At 38.5% G+C, this 17,634-nt stretch overlaps 3 protein-coding genes across 5 annotated transcripts in view; 2 read left to right on the forward strand and 1 right to left on the reverse strand.

Annotated features, from left to right (window-relative positions):
• The window catches only part of LOC146306915 (fatty acyl-CoA reductase 1), a 71,236-nt gene extending 68,933 nt beyond the window's left edge, over positions 1–2,303 (forward strand). The window contains exons 9-12 of the mRNA XM_084710545.1: positions 168–339; positions 426–555; positions 813–940; positions 1,795–2,303. Of these exons, the coding sequence (XP_084566671.1) occupies positions 168–339; positions 426–555; positions 813–940; positions 1,795–1,957 (593 nt within the window). The 3' untranslated portion in view covers positions 1,958–2,303. The remainder of the gene's footprint in view (positions 1–167; positions 340–425; positions 556–812; positions 941–1,794) is intronic.
• Positions 2,304–7,673: 5,370 nt separating this feature from the next.
• Positions 7,674–13,812, reverse strand: LOC146306916 (endoplasmic reticulum-Golgi intermediate compartment protein 2-like). Of its 3 annotated transcripts, none has more exons than XM_084710546.1 (14): positions 13,679–13,812; positions 12,553–12,686; positions 12,359–12,467; positions 12,199–12,245; positions 11,409–11,476; positions 11,234–11,274; positions 10,716–10,817; positions 10,375–10,470; positions 9,914–9,969; positions 9,664–9,762; positions 9,304–9,401; positions 8,991–9,153; positions 8,125–8,204; positions 7,674–7,822 (listed from the first exon to the last, which is right to left on the reverse strand). In XM_084710546.1, the coding sequence occupies exons 2-14, from the start codon at positions 12,656–12,658 to the stop codon at positions 7,742–7,744; spliced, it is 1,146 nt and encodes a 381-aa protein (XP_084566672.1). In that variant the 5' UTR covers positions 12,659–12,686; positions 13,679–13,812; the 3' UTR covers positions 7,674–7,741. The 3 variants fall into 3 exon arrangements, with proteins under 3 accessions (XP_084566672.1, XP_084566673.1, XP_084566674.1); XM_084710547.1 differs by having other exon boundaries at positions 12,553–12,683; positions 13,679–13,786; XM_084710548.1 differs by having other exon boundaries at positions 12,553–12,751; positions 13,679–13,779.
• A 3,486-nt stretch (positions 13,813–17,298) lies between these two features.
• kdm7aa (lysine (K)-specific demethylase 7Aa) overlaps positions 17,299–17,634 on the forward strand; it is a 29,173-nt gene continuing 28,837 nt past the window's right edge. Inside the window, exon 1 of the mRNA XM_084710845.1 lies at positions 17,299–17,425. Within this exon, the coding sequence (XP_084566971.1) occupies positions 17,328–17,425 (98 nt within the window). The 5' untranslated portion in view covers positions 17,299–17,327. The remainder of the gene's footprint in view (positions 17,426–17,634) is intronic.

Here is a 17,634-nt window from a genome sequence, read left to right on the forward strand (position 1 = left end):
CTCTTATATGTTACCTTTACTTTTAAGTCCCAGAGCGAATGTTTGTTTGTTTGGGCAAGGTTAGCATTTTGCACTTTTATCACTAGATGTTCAGTTTGCCTTTATCTTCGAGATAAATACTGTATTTTTTTGTCTAATTAAGCCCTTCAACTGTGCACCTCTCGCAGAGCACCATGTGATGTCGTCCTTCAAGAGGAACCCTCTGGAGCAGGCTTTCCGCAGGCCCAACGCCAACATCACCTCCAACTATCTGATCAACCAGTACTGGATCCTGGTCAGCCACAAGTTCCCCGCCCTCATCTACGACCTCTTCCTGCGACTCTCCGGACAAAAGCCGCAGTAAGACTCAGCGCTCGTCTGTCTCGTGCCTCGTAATCTGGAGAGGAGTTCAAGTGTGCAGTAACCTCTGAACCTTTCCTCTCTAGGATGATGAGGATCTTCAACCGTCTGCACAAGGCCATCAGCCTGCTGGAGTACTTCAGCAATCAGGACTGGGAGTGGAACTCGGAGAACCTGAACATGCTGATGAGCCAGCTGACCCCAGAGGACAGGAAGGTGAGCTCATCCACATACATGTTGCCAGTTTTTAAGTGCATTTTATTTATAATACTGTACTTTAACTTAATATGGTTGAGAGAATAGGCAGTTTAGGAGATACTCCCTGTGCTCCAGGGGTCATGCTACATTTCAAGAGTATTATGGAGTCTATTGCTCCATCTAGTGAGTAACAGAGGAACTTCCTGTTCATTTTTAATTGCAAATTAAACAGTAGCTTTGCTTTTTGCTTCTTCATTGTCTTTTCTATCTTGCAGACATTTAACTTTGATGTGCGCCAGCTGAACTGGCCTGAGTACATTGAGAACTACTGCATCGGCACCAAGAAGTACGTCCTGAATGAAGACATGTCTGACATTCCTGCTGCCAGGCAGCATCTGAGGAAGTAAGTCCACAAGAGAACATAAATACAACAGTACCAGACTGTGGTGGATAATCTGTGTACCAATAACCAATCGATTAGCCATTGAAAAATGTTCTGGGAACAACAACCCACTTATTTTTTTTTATTAAATAACAAGAATTTCAGTTTAGTGGGGTGTTTTGACAACGACATCAGACACCAAAGAAATCTAAGTTATTCTCATGAATTAGACAAGATACTTTTGCATAAGTGTCTGCATTTACATTTTTTTTTTTTAAATGTAATTTTAATAAAATAAAACACCAGAAAAATTACTTTTTTCCTCCTTAATCGCAAACCTACCATGTGTTGGAGTTCTGATTGCACTGATGGTGGTGATGTTTCATATAAGAAACAGAAGAAATTACAGCTTCAGTCACTCAAACTTATTAGTAAACTTCTTTTTAATATTCTTATAGAGATTTCAATCTTAACCCCAAAAGAAACATGCCTGTATACAAACATCTGTCCCTACATAAACACATAGGAGCATAATAAAAAGAAAACATTACAAATTCCACATTTAAACAAACTTTTTCCACTTACCATTAATAATATACATCAACCTTTCCAGCTCAAAAACATGTCAACAACTGTCCTTTCCACACTCTGGAAAGTGATGGTGGTTTCTACATTTTTCTAATATTGTGCGATCATTCTTCTTGCACGAAAAAGTCCAAAATTGATCATTGTGTGCTAATGTGTTGGGGTGTATCCCACTGAGTGTTTTTGTGCTTTTAACTTATTATTAAACTTCGCCAAACCACTACACTAACAACACATTTTCTGGAGAAGAATTCAAATCCAACACATTTTTTTTTTTTCCTCTTTCCCAGACTGAGGAACATCCGCTACACCTTCAACACCCTGCTGGTCGTTTTCATCTGGCGGGTGTTCATCGCCCGCTCCCAGATGGCCAGAAACATCTGGTACTTTGTGGTCAGCCTCTGTTTCAAGTTCCTCTCCTACTTCCGCGCATCCAGCACCTTAACCAACTGAGTCTTCCTCTCCGCCTCGAGCCGGCCGACGGCAGCGCTCACCGTAACATCTGAGACTCTTGACCATCCATGAAAGGACTCTCTGAATCCTCCTTATGAGTGTGGATTAGCGAGGGGGGGGGGCTCTCTACAGGTGGGCGAGGGAGGGGGCTGCACTTGAGTGAAGCACTCAGAAGGGAGAGGAAAAAAAAGAGGTCTACTAGCCATGAATTATTTGTTTAGTTTGGAAATCTGTCACCGTTCAGTCACCAGACCCCGTCCAAAAAAACAAAAAACAGAAAAAAGTGTTGTCATTCATTTTATACCTACCGTTTTCTTCTCAAAGTGGCCAATTATATATGCAACAATACGCCTTTTATGTGACTTCCACTTTCTTTTCCATCCATCCTCTTAAATCTAGGTACATTGCCTTGCCTTGTGATAATTTTTTTCATACTTGAAATATGGCAGTGCTTCAGTGGAGGACGATTTCTACAAGATTATTTTGGTTCTCTGTTTTTTACTGTGGGGGTATCCAATTCCTCTCTTTAATACGCAGGCGATTTGGATATCTGTATGTCTTGCATTACGTGTTATCTACTGCCTTTTTAAGATTACACCCCCCCAAAAAAAAGCAGCGGTTCTGCCTCAACGCCAATCCACAGATTATTAAGACTTAAAATTAAAGCTAAAACCTGACCACTCGAGACAAGCATCACTATAAAAACCAAAACATACAGATCCGCCATCGTCCCTGCTGTCGAGGTTGTCACTTATCTACTATCACAAACGATAACGTCCTTGTTTGTTTGAATGCTCATCCACTTTTTGCCTGTTTGTACAGCAGTTTGTACTGAAACTAAGTTTACTACTTTTACATCTTTATACTTGCGTCAAAGGCTAGTCTGATATATGTGGTAGACCTTGGCAGTGTAATATATATAAATAAGAGTACATCAGAGTCACGTTTATTTGTATAGCCCAGTATCACATGTTGTACAACGTCTCCCAAGTTTTCTAAACCTCACCCAGAAGTTCATAAGGCATTTCAAAGTCGTCTGAGGGTGGGAAAATGATGAATATAACGTGAAGTTGGAATAGTTAGAAATGCCAAATACGACAATAAGGTCCAATGCTGATGTAGTAAATCAAAAATTAAGAAGTTCAAGGACTGGATCCAGTTAAGTAAGTCCAATATTTATGTGCAAGATTGTACGTATGTGAGGTCGGGACCAAGCAAAGATGGAGGAGACGTGGCCCCGGTTGTGCCTCTCGTGTATTAGCGTTACGTTTGAGTTACAGCGGTAACCATTCGTTTCTCTGTAAGATAATTAAAGTCTGAAGGTATTTCTAGAGGACTCCTCTAACCATCTGGATAGAAAAAAAAAATTGCTGCACGATACAGCTCTTAAACCTGAGTTGCAACTCTGTTTTTTTTATCCAAATAAAGATGGCAGCCTGTAAGCAGCCTGGAAGAAACAACAGAAGGAATAGTTTTTCTTCCAGATGGTTTGAAGAGTGTTCAAGGATTCTGTTGTTTAAACGTCCATGTGGAAAAAGTAAGCATTATTGTCTGAAGATGTCTTGAGGCAGGCCTCTGGATACTGAAGAGGTCACGAGATGTGTTAGATATGATTGAGACAGATCATATATTTATATGTCAGGGGAGAACATAAAAAATGTTCCAAGGAAGCCAAAGCTAGGAGGCTACGGTTGGTCCAAATTATAAGTTTTCATTACAATTGTGTCGAAAGGTGGAGTTTTTCCACTTGAATCAGAAAAAGAGCATTTCAGCTTCACTTTGACAGTTGAGCGTGCCTGGCATCTCGAAGAATTTCGCTCATCTTTCGCCTGTTTCCTGTATTTAGATATGAGATATTTGCTTGGTGCAAGTCTATGTTGAAAAGAAAACTAATTTTGAAGAGCTGTTAAAAGAGGTTGCCTTGAAACCTGTAAAAGACGTCGTGAACTTGGAGCTTTCAGAAAACTTCCAGTTACCAATGTTGTCAATACTACATGAGGGGGACGTGCATATGGACAAACACAACCCCATGTGAAGGCAGCATAACTAGCTAGCTAATCTACATCAGTCATTCGTTAGCTAGTTAGTTAATGTTAGCAAAACGCTAGCTAACTAGCTACCTAATCTACTTCAATCATTTGATAGTTACAGTTATACATCTGCTAGATAATGTTAGCAGAATACTGGCTGGCTGACCTACATCAACCATTGGTTAGATACAATTGTACATCTGATAGCTAATGCTAGCAAAACACTAGCTAATCTACATCATTTGTTAGTTCATTACAGTTGTACATCTTCTAGTTAATGTTTGTAAATGCTAGCTAACTAGCTAGTGAACCTATATAAATGGTTAGTTACAGTTGTACATCTGACACCGAATGCTAGCAAAATGCTGGCACAATTACACTGCAAAATGTAATTTTAACAATTGCTTGGACTATTAATGCCCATCAGGGGACTGGTGTTGGAAATTAGCTTCAGCTGTAAACATTTGTACATTTAACACTGCTTATGAAACTGTCAATGTTTTCTGTACTTGTCCCTTACAAGTAAACTCATGAAATAAACTAGCTAACTAGCTAGCTAATCTACATCAGTTGTTAGTTTGTTACTGTAGTACAACTTGGAGCTAATGTTACCAGAACTCTTGTGAACTTGCTAGCTAGCAAGTGTACATCTGATAGCTAGTGTTAGCAAAATGCTAACTAATTAGCTAGTTAATCTTCGTCAACTACTAGCAATAGTTAATGACCATGTATGTTGTTTTTCCGGGTCCACCATCAATAGTTTTAAACATCTTCAAAATTTGGTTTTCTTTGTAACATAGACAAGCTAACACATAGCATATCTCAGTACAGGAAAGGAGGAAGTTGACAGACTTTCTGTCAGGTACCAAGCTTGCTCAACTGTTATTGGAGCACAGAGTGAAAAGGGGCGGGACTCAAAAAGTCAGTTGATTGCAATATAGAGTTGAATGTCATCTGCATAAAAGTGAAAATTCATGCAACACTGCGACTAATTCTACCGAACAGAAGAATATTGTGAAAAGTAGTGGACCAAGTACGGAGCCCTGAGGGACGCCACGCCGTACAGAGAGATGGACTACTGTTTTTAGGCAAGCAGGACAAACTGTGATCTATATGTTAGTCTGGACCTAAATCACAAAAGTGCGAGGTTATAAACGAGGGAGTCATTCCCTCCTGGTATTACATCCTTTACCCCAGTTTGGAAGATCTGTAAATAGTTGAACTACATATTATTCTTATAGATTACCAAAAAATTGTATTTGACTGTTGATTTTTTTGCTTGGTGAGTGTCCACACAGGATCCCACCACAGAGCTTCCCACAGAGTCTACCAAAAGTGTTATGTGTGACAGGCAAGTCTGATTTTTACTAAACAAACAAGAAAGCTGTGTACATTGTTGTATGTATTGCAAGGCTTGACTCTTGACAGAATACAAATACATAACAGTTATGAGCCTTTATGGGAGAAAAGGGACAAAACTAAATAAATGTTTATGCAAAGCCCATGTCTGTGGTGTAGTCATGGTAACTGTCCTCTTTGATTTCAGAGTGTCTGCGGTTGTACGAGGCCTGTTTGATGAAGTGGTTTCATCAGGATTGTTCTTTCAGAGCTACAGGGCTTTTGTAATGGTGTCGTTATGGAGTTTTTGCTCTTCTGTCTGTCTGTATGACCAAATTTGCAAACCAAATGCAAAGCAGTGTTGGCAGGAAACCCCCCCCAGGGTGGAGCTCCTGTTACTGTATGTAACAAACAACAGCAACACATAACCAGTTACTTCATCTTCTACTTTTTGGTGTCATTTGCAAAATGTTTGACCACCTTCATTCCCTGCTCTGACAACACTTCATTCAAGTCTGCTTGGCAAAACTGAAATAAACTAGAAGAGAAAAAGTGCAAGTGTGCTGCAGTCCATTAAAGTTGCCTTCTACCTCACCATGAAGTTTCTTTACAAAACCTCAAAATTACCGGTCAGATTGAACTAATACTGTTGACCTTTTGTTAATTATACTTTATAGTTAATGTGATGGCATTTCTAGCTTGTAGGGCTTCATTACAGGAACTTCCCAAGTCTGAAACCCTTTCTTATTTCAGTTTATGATTTTTTTAGTCTATTAACTGAATTTATGTATCCTAATTTAAGATAGGAAAAGTGTATTATCACTTTGCCACTTGTTGTAGTAGCTATCATACTAATTAGCTAATGGTAATGTTTAATATTAGCTAACAATGGTGTTTGCTAATATTAGCTAAAGGTAACATAAGCTAACAGTAGCCAGCGCCACTGTCCATTAACATTAGCTAACAGTAGCGTTTGCTAACATTAGCTAATGGTAGTGTAAGCTAACAGTAGCCAGCAGTACCGTTCATTAACATTAGCTAATAGTTGTAGTTGAGTTAGTGAATAGTAGCGTTTGTTAACATTAGCTAATGGTGATGTAAGCTAACTGTAGCCAACAGTATTGATCATTAACATTTGCTAACAGTTGTGTTTGTGTTTGCTAATAGTAGTGTTTACTAACATCAGCTAACGGTAGTGTAAGCTAACAGTAGCCTTCATATTCGCTAACAGCAGTGTTTGATAACATTAGCTAATGGTAGTGTGGACATTAGCCAATTGTAGTGATCGCTAACAGTGTCTTACGCTACTTTAAGCAAACAGTAGCTAACAGTTTAACATTACACTCTTCTTATCTTAATACATAAGATAGGAGGTTTTTGTAAATACAGCTTTCCAATGTTGAAAACTTTAAGGTTGGGTTTAAAGGCTGTCTATATTTTACAAAGTGTCTGCATTATGAAGTGAGTCTGTTAAGTTTGAAAGTCACAGACTTTTAGCTGTATTATGAGAAATGTAGGATTCATGGCTTTTTTGGAGCTTAATTCATATTAAGGACGAAATGTCATGATATCTTGGTCTCTGCTGCTTTGATTTATAACCGGTCTTTCTTTTTTTATCTGTCTCAGGCAACACCCCCAACACAAGTACAATACTAAATCACTGGTGTACCCTTTAAGCCTTTATGCAGTGAAAAGGGGTTTAAGACATTTTTCAGCTTTAGAAGAGTCCCAATTTAAATTCTGTGGTCCTTCATTCTCTTGAGGTGTCTCCAGGCTTCAGCTGACCTTATTTTCTTTCATTCTCTGGCTATTCACACTCTTTATAAGCTTGTTAAAATTACAAATAAGCTCACTTGCTTCACTTAAAATACCTATTATTAGCAGTAGTATTTCCCACCTCGTAAAGTCTGGGTTTTCTTTAATATTTTCCTCATATTAATGTTTTTAAAAATAAAACTACACTGCTGTTAATTTATAAATTTTAAACTTTAATGGAGTTGGGAAGACAACCACACGATCAGTACAATGTGCTGTTACGGCAAATGGAACAGAAACACAAGGAATTAAACAAGAATAAAGAAAACAAGAAACTTCATCACAGGTGTACAAAAGTAAATAATGTTTAAAACGTAGGTATAACTGCAGTCACAGGGTACATTTGTCTAAAGAGCAATGATCTGATGTGAACTTTACCATTTTTCAAGTTAACAGCAGAGTGTTCAACAGATAGTGTTTTCTTTTTCAGTAGAAAAACACAATTTTATGACATGGTAATGTGAAAAAAAACAAAAAAACAAAAAACTGAACATCATTAAATAACACAGAATATCCTCTGATGGTGAAAACTGTTCTTGAACTTGTGTGATTTGTCAGGTCAGCTGGCAGAATCAGTAGTTTGACGATGGTCAGTGAACAGCTACTCCTGAGGGACGTTGTCGGCCAACAAAGGAGTCTGGTGATTGTTGAGATTGTTCATCTGATGGTGTAGCTGCACATCCTAAAATAGATTCAGCACAGGTGCATCTGTGAGATCTACTTCATGGTGAAGTTTACTGTGATTTTAAAGGGATAGTTTGATTTATTTTTTTTTTAAGGCGGGTAGTATGAGGACCCTGGTTTGTCACCTTTTCCAATGGCAAAGTGCCATGATGTAAGCCAAATATCAGTCTCTCCACAGCCACCAGACTCCTACAGAAAAAACAGCTATTTTTCATACAACCTCACCTCAAAAAATCCAAACTATCCCTTTAGTTATATTTTGGATTTGGTAAACTTCTACAGACTGTGGTAAAGACTCACCTCTCTGGGCCGATAGACTCCGAGTTTGAAGCGACAGCAGATAACATCAAAACAGAAGCCGACAAGCCCATGAAGCATCCCTTTAAAAAGAGAGGAACACTTATTGATACAAGGATGAATTCAGACACTTCTACATTTTAACTGGTTATGAAACCATCTCAGTTTAATACTGATGCCTCTAACTGGTCCACACAAGCTTACAAGACCATAAGTGAGACGATCGACTATTTCTGTGTAGTTATTCTTAACACCTGCCACCAGGTCTCCATAAAATCAAACGAAACAAACCTGTGTTTACATTTTCACAGGCAAAGTTACAGTGAGTACCATGTTAGCCAGTTAAACAGAAGCAAGACAGGATTTTTCTTTGGATAATTTGATTTATGGCATCATATTTTGTGGCTACACTACCCCTTTTGTCCACAGGGGGCTCCAAAATCAACACAATATGAAAGTTCCTTACCGTCGCTTTAAGTCAATCATTTATGAAATATAATTAGTTGTTTAACTTATTTAAAAGCACAGATTTCAGGGCAATTACGTTATTTTTAAACCTGGGGCCTATTTTACATATTTTGGGGTGTAAATTCTGTCAAAGTACATCCACTAAAAATGATTGTTTTTACCACAGACAGGCTCAGATTGTTACTCAAGTGTCTGACAACATTATGGAGAGAATTCCTAGAGAGGCTGAGGCGATACACGGACCAATCAAACTAAAATATGTAAAAAAAAAAAAATATATGGCTCAAGTTTAAAAATACCGTGTTGCATTTATTCTTCAGATATGACGGTGTTTCTCTGTACTGTCTTCTTAAATGAACAAATCTAAAATGAACATGTTTGCAGGTTGAAACCAGACGTGCCTGTCGTGGAGAAAATACCCCCGATGATGCCGCACAGTCGCACCAGGAACTGCCACAGCGGCATGTGCTGCTCGCTGACCGTCACCATCAGCGAGCTGGTGTCGTACTTCACAAAGATGCCGGAGACGCCGTGACTGCCCGCTGCGTGGTTTATCACCCTCTCCTTGAAAACAGACAGCACAGTGGTCAGTGTTGTCCCAGGTTTCTCTTAAACTTCTCCGCCCTTCCCTCCTTTTTCTTCTCATCGTTTGTTACCACATAATTTTGAAAAAGATGGTGTGAAATAATCGGGTTTTAACAACTTTTTACTCACCCGCTCAGTGACAGAGAACTGGTGTGTGTCTGCAGAAATCTTATAAGTGTTCAGTCTGGTTGGAACCACTGTGATGAAGTACTGGAACATCTGGTTATCTGTGGTAAAACACGGGAATAAATTTCAGTATTTTAGTGTTTTACATCAATTTCTAGAAGGAAATATGTGTAAACTCCAGCTGAAACCTTTTTCCAGTAATAGCTACTGTAGCAGTGATCATCCAGGGTGAGCTGAGGACGTGTTTGGTTCAATAAATGTCTCAACACGTCATTAATTCTGCATATAACTCAATTTGAATGTTAAGCCACTCCGTCATGTGTTTTATCCTCCCCTATCTCTGGAGAAATAGCAGCAACTTACTGTTATGGGTGATTTTCTCTGTGCCATCCAGAGGATTGATGATGCCCGGTATCTCCTCTCCAAAAGATAAATGGTCGATTCGATGGGAGAAATTGTACGCTGTGATGCAAAAACGAGAGGAAGCTCAGGTTCAATCAAGGCCGCAGGGAATCACTGAACGAGCTCTGAGTGAAACTGGAACAAAGAATAATCTGCGTTTGTAAGCCTGTACATAGCACTGTTTTAAAAAAAAGAAAAAAACGTTACATACACTCGTGGCTCACAAAAGCTGCAATGTGGGCATGACCCTGAGGATGGTGAATGGGCCTGAAAAAGACAAGAGGAACAACAGCGCTATGGTTATGTTTTAATATTTATTTTCTTCTGTTCTGCAGCTGGATCGTGGTAAAGAGTTAACTGCAGTCTTTACGTGGACCTCCAGTCATAACCGTCAGTTGTTTCAGATATTTTTATCGGAAGCATTTGTGCAAAAAAAAAAAAAACAACAACCTTGATTTATTAGAATAAGGAACTGCTTCAGTTTTTTTTGTTGGTTAAAATAAAGAAAAGGGGAACAGGAAGAGTAAAAATAACAAGGGAAAAAAACACACCTGTTCATCCACCCGCCTTGTACTACATGTAATTTTTGAGTTTGTGTTCATTTTGTGTATCATTCAAGATTTTTAAATAAAATCTAACTTTTTTGGGTCAGTGTTTGACATTGTTTCTTACTTTCCCACAGTGATGTGAAGGTTTCCTGCCACCTTGTTGACGTAGACGTGGCCGTGGATCCTGCAAGCGTTAAGTGGCTCCATAGAGGCATCCTCTCTACACACACACACACACACACACACACACACACACACACACACACACACACACACAAACGGTTATTGAGCAGCATATCTGACCAACTAAATAATAACTACAGAAAACAGAACTTTATTCTGTGCTAGCAGATGGGACATGGACCAAACTAAAGAAGTCAAAGTGCAGTTTTGTTCAATGGGAGCAGGTGGAGACGCGTCGTCCATCTTTATATAAAGTCAGTGTTTTGCACGCGTGAGACTGACCGTGGCGGCAGGGCAGTGGGACCTCCTTTGAGCAGCGTTTTGTAAAGGACTTCCTGAAGCGCGTGTTCCTCTCTCAGCCTGCTCTGTATGAGAATCAACGTCCTGAGGGGGAAAAAGAAAAACAGGTTAGCAAACATGCAAGACACTCCTGAGCGCTTCAGAAAAGACTTTAAAAAACACTCTTTGAAAGACGAAGAAGGAATCTTGATATAGGTGTTTTTCTACATAGTTTTAACTTTCCATGACCATAAAAACAGAACGTATTCTTCAGTGTGCCTGCAAGATTTCTCATTTTAAATACATTTAAGGACTGAAAAATGACAATTATAATGGAAAATTAAATAAATTTAATAACAAAAAAAGACTGAAAAAAGTGCAACAGACCTTATAAACTGAATCTAAGACACAAAACATGATATTTAATTATAAATAAGCCTTTAAATTTAATAATTTTAGACATTAGAGGACTTTTATAGTACTTGCAGACACCTTGTTACAGTAGCTACCTGACGGCTTACCTTTGCCACAGTCTCTGTTGTGGGGTCAGTTCAAAAATAGCCTGAACAAACACACAAAGAGGAGAGACGCAGACGAGGAAAAACAACACAAAGAAAACTTATTTTAATGCCTCTTATGATCTGCAGAAAAAAAAAAAATCAAACATGACCTAATCTGGAGACACGCTTTACTCACAGGCTCGTACTGGAGGCCGTTGGACGTGATCATGGTCTCAGCCAGATCCAGAATATCTGCTCCAACATCTGCAAACACAGACGCGAAACGCACACGATCACTGCGTTAACTGACGCGCATTTTCACACAATTCCCAGTGAGAAACATGTTGTCTTCACTTAGAGATTATTTTCACAGAGGAGACGGACAAGAGTTCACAGTGACCTTGAACTCTGACCTTTGACCACCAAATTCTAATAAGTTCATCCTTGAGTCTAAGTGAGAATTTGTGCCAGATGTAATGAAATTCCCTCCAGGTGTTCCTGAGATATTGCATTCATCAGAACTGAATAGACGTGGGGTCACAGTGACCTTGAACTTTGACCTCTTAACAATAAAATCTAATGATTTCAGAAAAGATTTCTTAAAATATTGCATTCAGAAGAAAAGGACAGGGATAAAAGTGTTTTACAGGGGCATAAAAATGCTTAATAAGACATTAAGAAACATTACAACAAGAATAAGACATAATAAAAACAAAAACAAAAGCAAGCAAACAAATACTTTAATATTAAAAAGAAATTATGTGTCTGATTTATCGGAAAGCCCTGACTAACAGTTTCAGCAGATCTCGATTATTCAGGAATCTTGTTTTACTGGTGAGGAGCTGAGAAACTAAAATCTGCTTCATTTTTTCGTCCTGGGGTCCCCGAGTAAACCAGTTCCACATGACCCGAGGGGCCTGAACGCTTCATAACAAAGAAGTAACTTTTAAATAAATCAATTATCTACAAGAAGGTGGATTACTCACGTTGGCATTTCATGGCGACTGTTATGTCAATGTTTATTCTCAATTTACTGTAAATAATCAAAGAACAGAATAACATTAGATTTACAGTATGTCTCTATCATAAACTTTAAATATATTTTGTGTAATAATTAACATTTAATACCTCTGAAATGAAGCTTACCTGGAAAAATCCTTGTCAACTTCATATTCATACTTCATCCAAGTGTCTCTATAAACAAAGAACTCTAAGATGGCCAGAAGCGCCATGGCACTGAAAGCTATCAGGGACACTGCGGACGAGACGGACAGGGCGGTTACTCTTCTGTCAAAGCAGGTACGTCAGCTGATACCTTCACTGTCTGATAAATGTCCCACCTGTTCCTCCAGAGGCTGACGTCTCCACATAACTGTCTGACACCTTGGGGAAGGCGTCCAGCTCCTTCACCAGGCTCAGGGCTTTCTTACGTGACAGACGCCTCATCTTCAGGTTCTCGGCGGCTCTCCGCCTCCTCCGTCACATATAAAACACACCGTGTTACATTCAGGGCCCAAATCTGCAGCCTCCAGCTTTATTCTGATTTTATCAAGGATACAAATACACATTTACCAAACTGATAATGAAGTCTAGAAGAACACCATATAGATATAATGAAGTATAACCTAAAATATGTATTTTTAGCAGATTTAACTTTGCATTTTGAGAATAAACTTGAGAATAAAGTTGAAATACCTTTGCATCATTTTTTCTCAACATTTCGTCTTCATTCTCAACATTTCAACTTTGTTCTCAACAACTCAGCTTTACTCTTGACATTTTGACTTCATTCGTGGCATTTTGATTTTATTCTGAACAGCTGACTTTGTTCTCAACATTTCTGTTTTGTGCGTAACATTTTAACTTTACTCTCGAAATACAAAATAAAAGAAAATCTTCCTCCTCTCTTTTTTCTTAATGTAACCCCAATACTCATGCAGTTATCAGACAGCCGTTATAGATTAAATTATTTAATATTTTTCTCAAGCTTTGTTGCCTCAATCAAAATTGAGTTTTTGCTAATATCTTAAAATAAAAGAGTAACGAAATAAAATGTTAGAAACACGGTCTCTTTTGACATTTGTTTTGTGACAAAAAATGGCCTATATTTAAACCCACTGGGTTGCCAATAATAATCAAAATCGCTCATATATATTTTACCAATGATTTTGATATTGGTATATTTTTGAGCAAATACCGTTTGATCAGATAAAGTGAATATATGCTGCACTGTAAACACACCGCGGTGAAAGCTCGTTTATAGCAGGTTAGTATGAATATTACAAAAACATCTGACACGACAGAAGATTAAAAAATAAGAAATTATACGGTTTCTATACAGATAATAAGTGTGACAGATACGCTGCACAGTCCAAAACATTATTAACATTAGGAGTGTTTATAAACCGTCTCTATAAAGCAGCTATAACTGTTTTCACAGCACCGTGTTTTTATTTTCCATCTTACCTCTTTTATCATCTGTCAGACGTTAAACCGTCGATCAGTGGAAGTCAGACCTTCTGTCTGGATGACACCTGAATTCTGCTGCACCTTGATACATCCATGATGCTAACATCACGGAGGGGCGGGGCCGCGCTCGCTCCTTCCTTGTTTGGGTAACTCCTGACGTCAGCGGGTACGCGGCGGCGTGCGCGCCCCGCGGAGCGTGAACGCGCAGCGAGCAATGGCGCCATTCAGACGGCAGGTGGCGCTTTAATACTACGTGTAATTTAGGTAGTTTGAGATTAAAATGAAATACAGTAGAAGACAGTACCAGCTGTGGCTGCTTTACATTACTTATTTTGAAAAGAAATAAAAAGTCGATTAATTGGTCGTCCAATGAGCAGTGGTGGAAGAAGTATTCAGGGGCATTTACTTGAGAAAAAGTACTAATACCACACTGTAAAAATACTCTATTACAAGTGAGAGTCCTACATTGAAAACGTTGGGCACCTTAAGTAAAGATTTTCTAAGTATAATCAGGGAAATGTAGGCTATAAAGTGTTAAAAATAAAAGTACTCAATGCAGAAAATATGTATAGTTTTACAAATATATAATTATATCATTACATCATTATTACTAATGCATTAATGTAAAATCAGGATTTTACTGTTGGTGGTTGGTTGAGATGGAGCTCATTTTAATGGCAGCTAATGATTTTTTTTGCATTATGGGTTAAACTGCTGATTATTTTCTCCATTTATCGATTGATTGTTTTGTGAAATTTCAGAAATTTTCAGAAAATACTGACAAATGCCATTGCAATTACCCTGAGCCCAAGTTTATTCCGACCAACAGTCCAAAAATCAAAATTATTTAAAAAATTAGCACAAATGTGTGAATAATTACAAGGAAAGTCAACATAGTCTCTTCTTTTTTTGAACGGGTAAAAGTCTGAGGGAATATCATCAGTGTTTCATCATGTCACATAATTGTCATTTCTTCAAGAAATCAAATTTCATATTTGACTTGCTCATCCTCAAATAACGTACAGTTGTCATCACAGGTAATATTGCATTCCCACCCTCATAAACATAAATAAATGCTGGGTGATTTTGTGATGCAATTCAATCTATAGAGCTTCATCAATTGTGCTGTGAAAGTCAGCAAATTCATATTTCTCACATTTAAGAAGCAATGTTTTTGTATGAAAAATAATAAGGATCATCAATAGTTGCCAATTAATCTTCATCGCTGTTAATTTAACAAGCTTTTCAGTTATACTTGTATATACACTTGGGCAGCTTAATTTATAAGAAAACATATTATAAGCACTTCATTTGTTTTATGCAAAAATCTGCCAAATACATGTATTGAAGGACAACCCCAATTCTGAAAAAGTTGGGAAGTTGTATAAAACATAAATAAAAACAGAATGCAATGATTTGCAAATACTTTTTGACCTATATTTAGTTGGATACAATAAAGTGACAAGATATTATCTGTTTAAATTGTTGAATTTGACTGTTTTTTGTAAATATACACTCATTTTGTATTTTGAATTGATGGCTGCAAAAAAAAGTTGTCTGTGAGTTTTGAAGGAAAATTCTTTAAAAGTTACAACTGCCCCCAGTCTCCCCTACTTCTTCCATCACTGCAATCACCAAATGTAATGCTAGTGGTAATAAAGCACTGATAATGTTGTTTTCAGGTGGTTTAAACAGGATTCATGTGAGAGTTAGGGAAGTTGTCCATGGCCATTCATCAGCAGTGACACTAACCTACCTAAAGGAGCACTGACCTCCACTTACAGGGGATAATTAACTTCCAGCAGGCATGCAGTGGATCTGCACACCAGACGTGAAGTTGCACTGCTGCTCACACTTGGCTGACAACAGAAAAAAAAACCTAATGTGAAGACATGATACTGATCTGCTACAACCAAGTGCTGCAGGCAGGCCGGTATTATCACCCTGAAGACAAAGGAGATGTTTACGTATTTGCTGCTGCAGGCTGAGTATGCACTAAAGAAAAAAAAAAAAAGACACACAACTGAGAGTGAGATGTGCACATGAACTGTGTGAATCACATATGTCTTCTGCTCCTGTGCAGAGAGTCTCTGCATGCACCGAGCCTGCTTGCCTATGCAGAGCAGCACAGATGGGCGTGTGGGGGGATGGGTGCTGTCAGCTCACAGATCAAGCTGTGGGTCGGTGGTCCCATTGCTATTCACCACACAAGCACGTAGGGCATGTCAGACACGTTCCATGGAGACATACCAGGGCTTGATATTGTTGTGTGTTTGGTTTTTATTCTGCGGCGGCCGCCATAGGTGAAGAGTAAGAACAGAGGAACTGACTCTTCTCTGAGAAGAGGTGTGAGAACAGACAGAGGATGAACTCTGCAACTGTGCAAATATTCTGCTGATTGAGCTGATTTGAATTGTGTGACACAATTAAGCTTTTTATTTCTTTATATGGTGTCAGCTGCATTTATAGTCCAGGTTACTGATAAGTCCGTGCTGATGCTGCACATTTGGAAGTAGGTACTTCTCGTTTCAGTCAGCTCAAACGCTTTTTTATACACATGGTTTGACAATATTTGATATTTTTGCTCATTTCCATCTTCCTAATTGACCCCCTCTGAATCCTGCTCCTTTTCACTCTGTGCTCCAATGACAGTTGAGCAAGCTTGGTACCTCAGTCAACTGTCTTCTTGCCTGTTTCCTGAGGTTAAATATGTTATAGAATCATTCTGCATGTTCTGTTCTGCTATTTCCCCAGATAGTGGGATTTTTATTTAGAGATTTTGAGTTCTGGACTACAGTTTAAATTAGAATTCTTGGAATGTCTTCATGAGTTTGAAATGATAAATTAGGTTGAATGTGTTCAATTTTTTGACAACATTTTATGTATTTTTGCTCATTTTTGAAATTTTGAATTGAAGTTTCAGCAATATGGAATAAAATTAAAGTATTTTATGCATTGCTTTTTATGACTTTGTTATTATATTGAATTAGATACTTGAATTCCTGTGCATAAATTCAACTTCATTCATGCAAATTGGTCATATTAGCATATGTTGTGAAGATTTTGGGTTCTGGATTACAAGTTAAGGTTAACTTCTAGTTTTTTTCATGAAGTTTGTAAATTGGGTTGAAGAGAATACATCCACTGAAATTTATCAAAAGTTAAGTTATTTTAATAGGCCTACACCATTTTTTTTTTTTTTGAAAAATAATGTTTAGTTTTTCATTTACAGTCATCACTATACACACATATAGTGCCTTCTACCACCACCAAATCCAAGGTAAATACCTCTTAACTAACTGAAATAATAATATACTGTATATAGAATGTACTCACTAAGGCCTCACCACCTTTTTTTTAGTCTATAAAAGTCGTCAGTTTTTGCTGAGCATACGTCTATAAATTGATAAAATTCCCAAACAGTACCATTATGTCATTCCTTTGTTGGAAAAAAGTTTGCGTCTATTGTTGGTGTGCCCACACACACAACCAGATGGAAATGAATAATTTGGAAACTGACGTCAGAGGTGGGATTGCCTAGAATGGAGGAACCTCGTGCCCGCTCGGCTCCTCCTCGGCTATTTTCGTACCGTGGGTTAAATCCCCGCCCCGCTTCATTCCTGCGTTGTTTGGGGACAGTAGGAAGATGGCGGCGGCCCCGCTGTACTGTGTCTGCCGGCAGCCCTACGATGTGAGCCGGTTTATGATCGAGTGCGACATCTGTAAAGACTGGTTTCACGGCAGGTATGTAAGCTATGGTGTATTTTATAGGTATGGTCCGTTAGAAACGACAAACACCAGTTGTTTGTTAAAGAAAAGCGACGGTTCTCTGAGCGGTGTTGACTGGTGGCTAACTTAGCTAGCTAACGCTAGCGGTGGGCGACGGGGGTTTTAAACCGTCTATTGACACGACTTTACGAAAGAAAGTGGGGCTTCGTTCCTTGAAACAGGCT

The sequence above is a fragment of the Lutjanus erythropterus genome, chromosome 22 (assembly GCF_056507025.1).
Source record: "Lutjanus erythropterus isolate fLutEry1 chromosome 22, fLutEry1.hap2, whole genome shotgun sequence".
NCBI classification, from domain to species: Eukaryota; Metazoa; Chordata; class Actinopteri; order Lutjaniformes; family Lutjanidae; genus Lutjanus; species Lutjanus erythropterus.

Bases quoted from the DNA above. Each gene is read 5' to 3' on its own strand.
- LOC146306916 (XM_084710546.1), bottom strand. From the start codon at position 12,658: ATGAGGCGTCTGTCACGTAAGAAAGCCCTGAGCCTGGTGAAGGAGCTG. The intron at 9,763-9,913 runs GTATGTAACGTT...TTTGCATCACAG, and splicing joins AGCTTTTGTGAGCCACGAGT to CGTACAATTTCTCCCATCGA. The intron at 7,823-8,124 runs GTGAGTCTTTAC...AATCTATTTTAG, and splicing joins GAGTCTATCGGCCCAGAGAG to GATGTGCAGCTACACCATCA.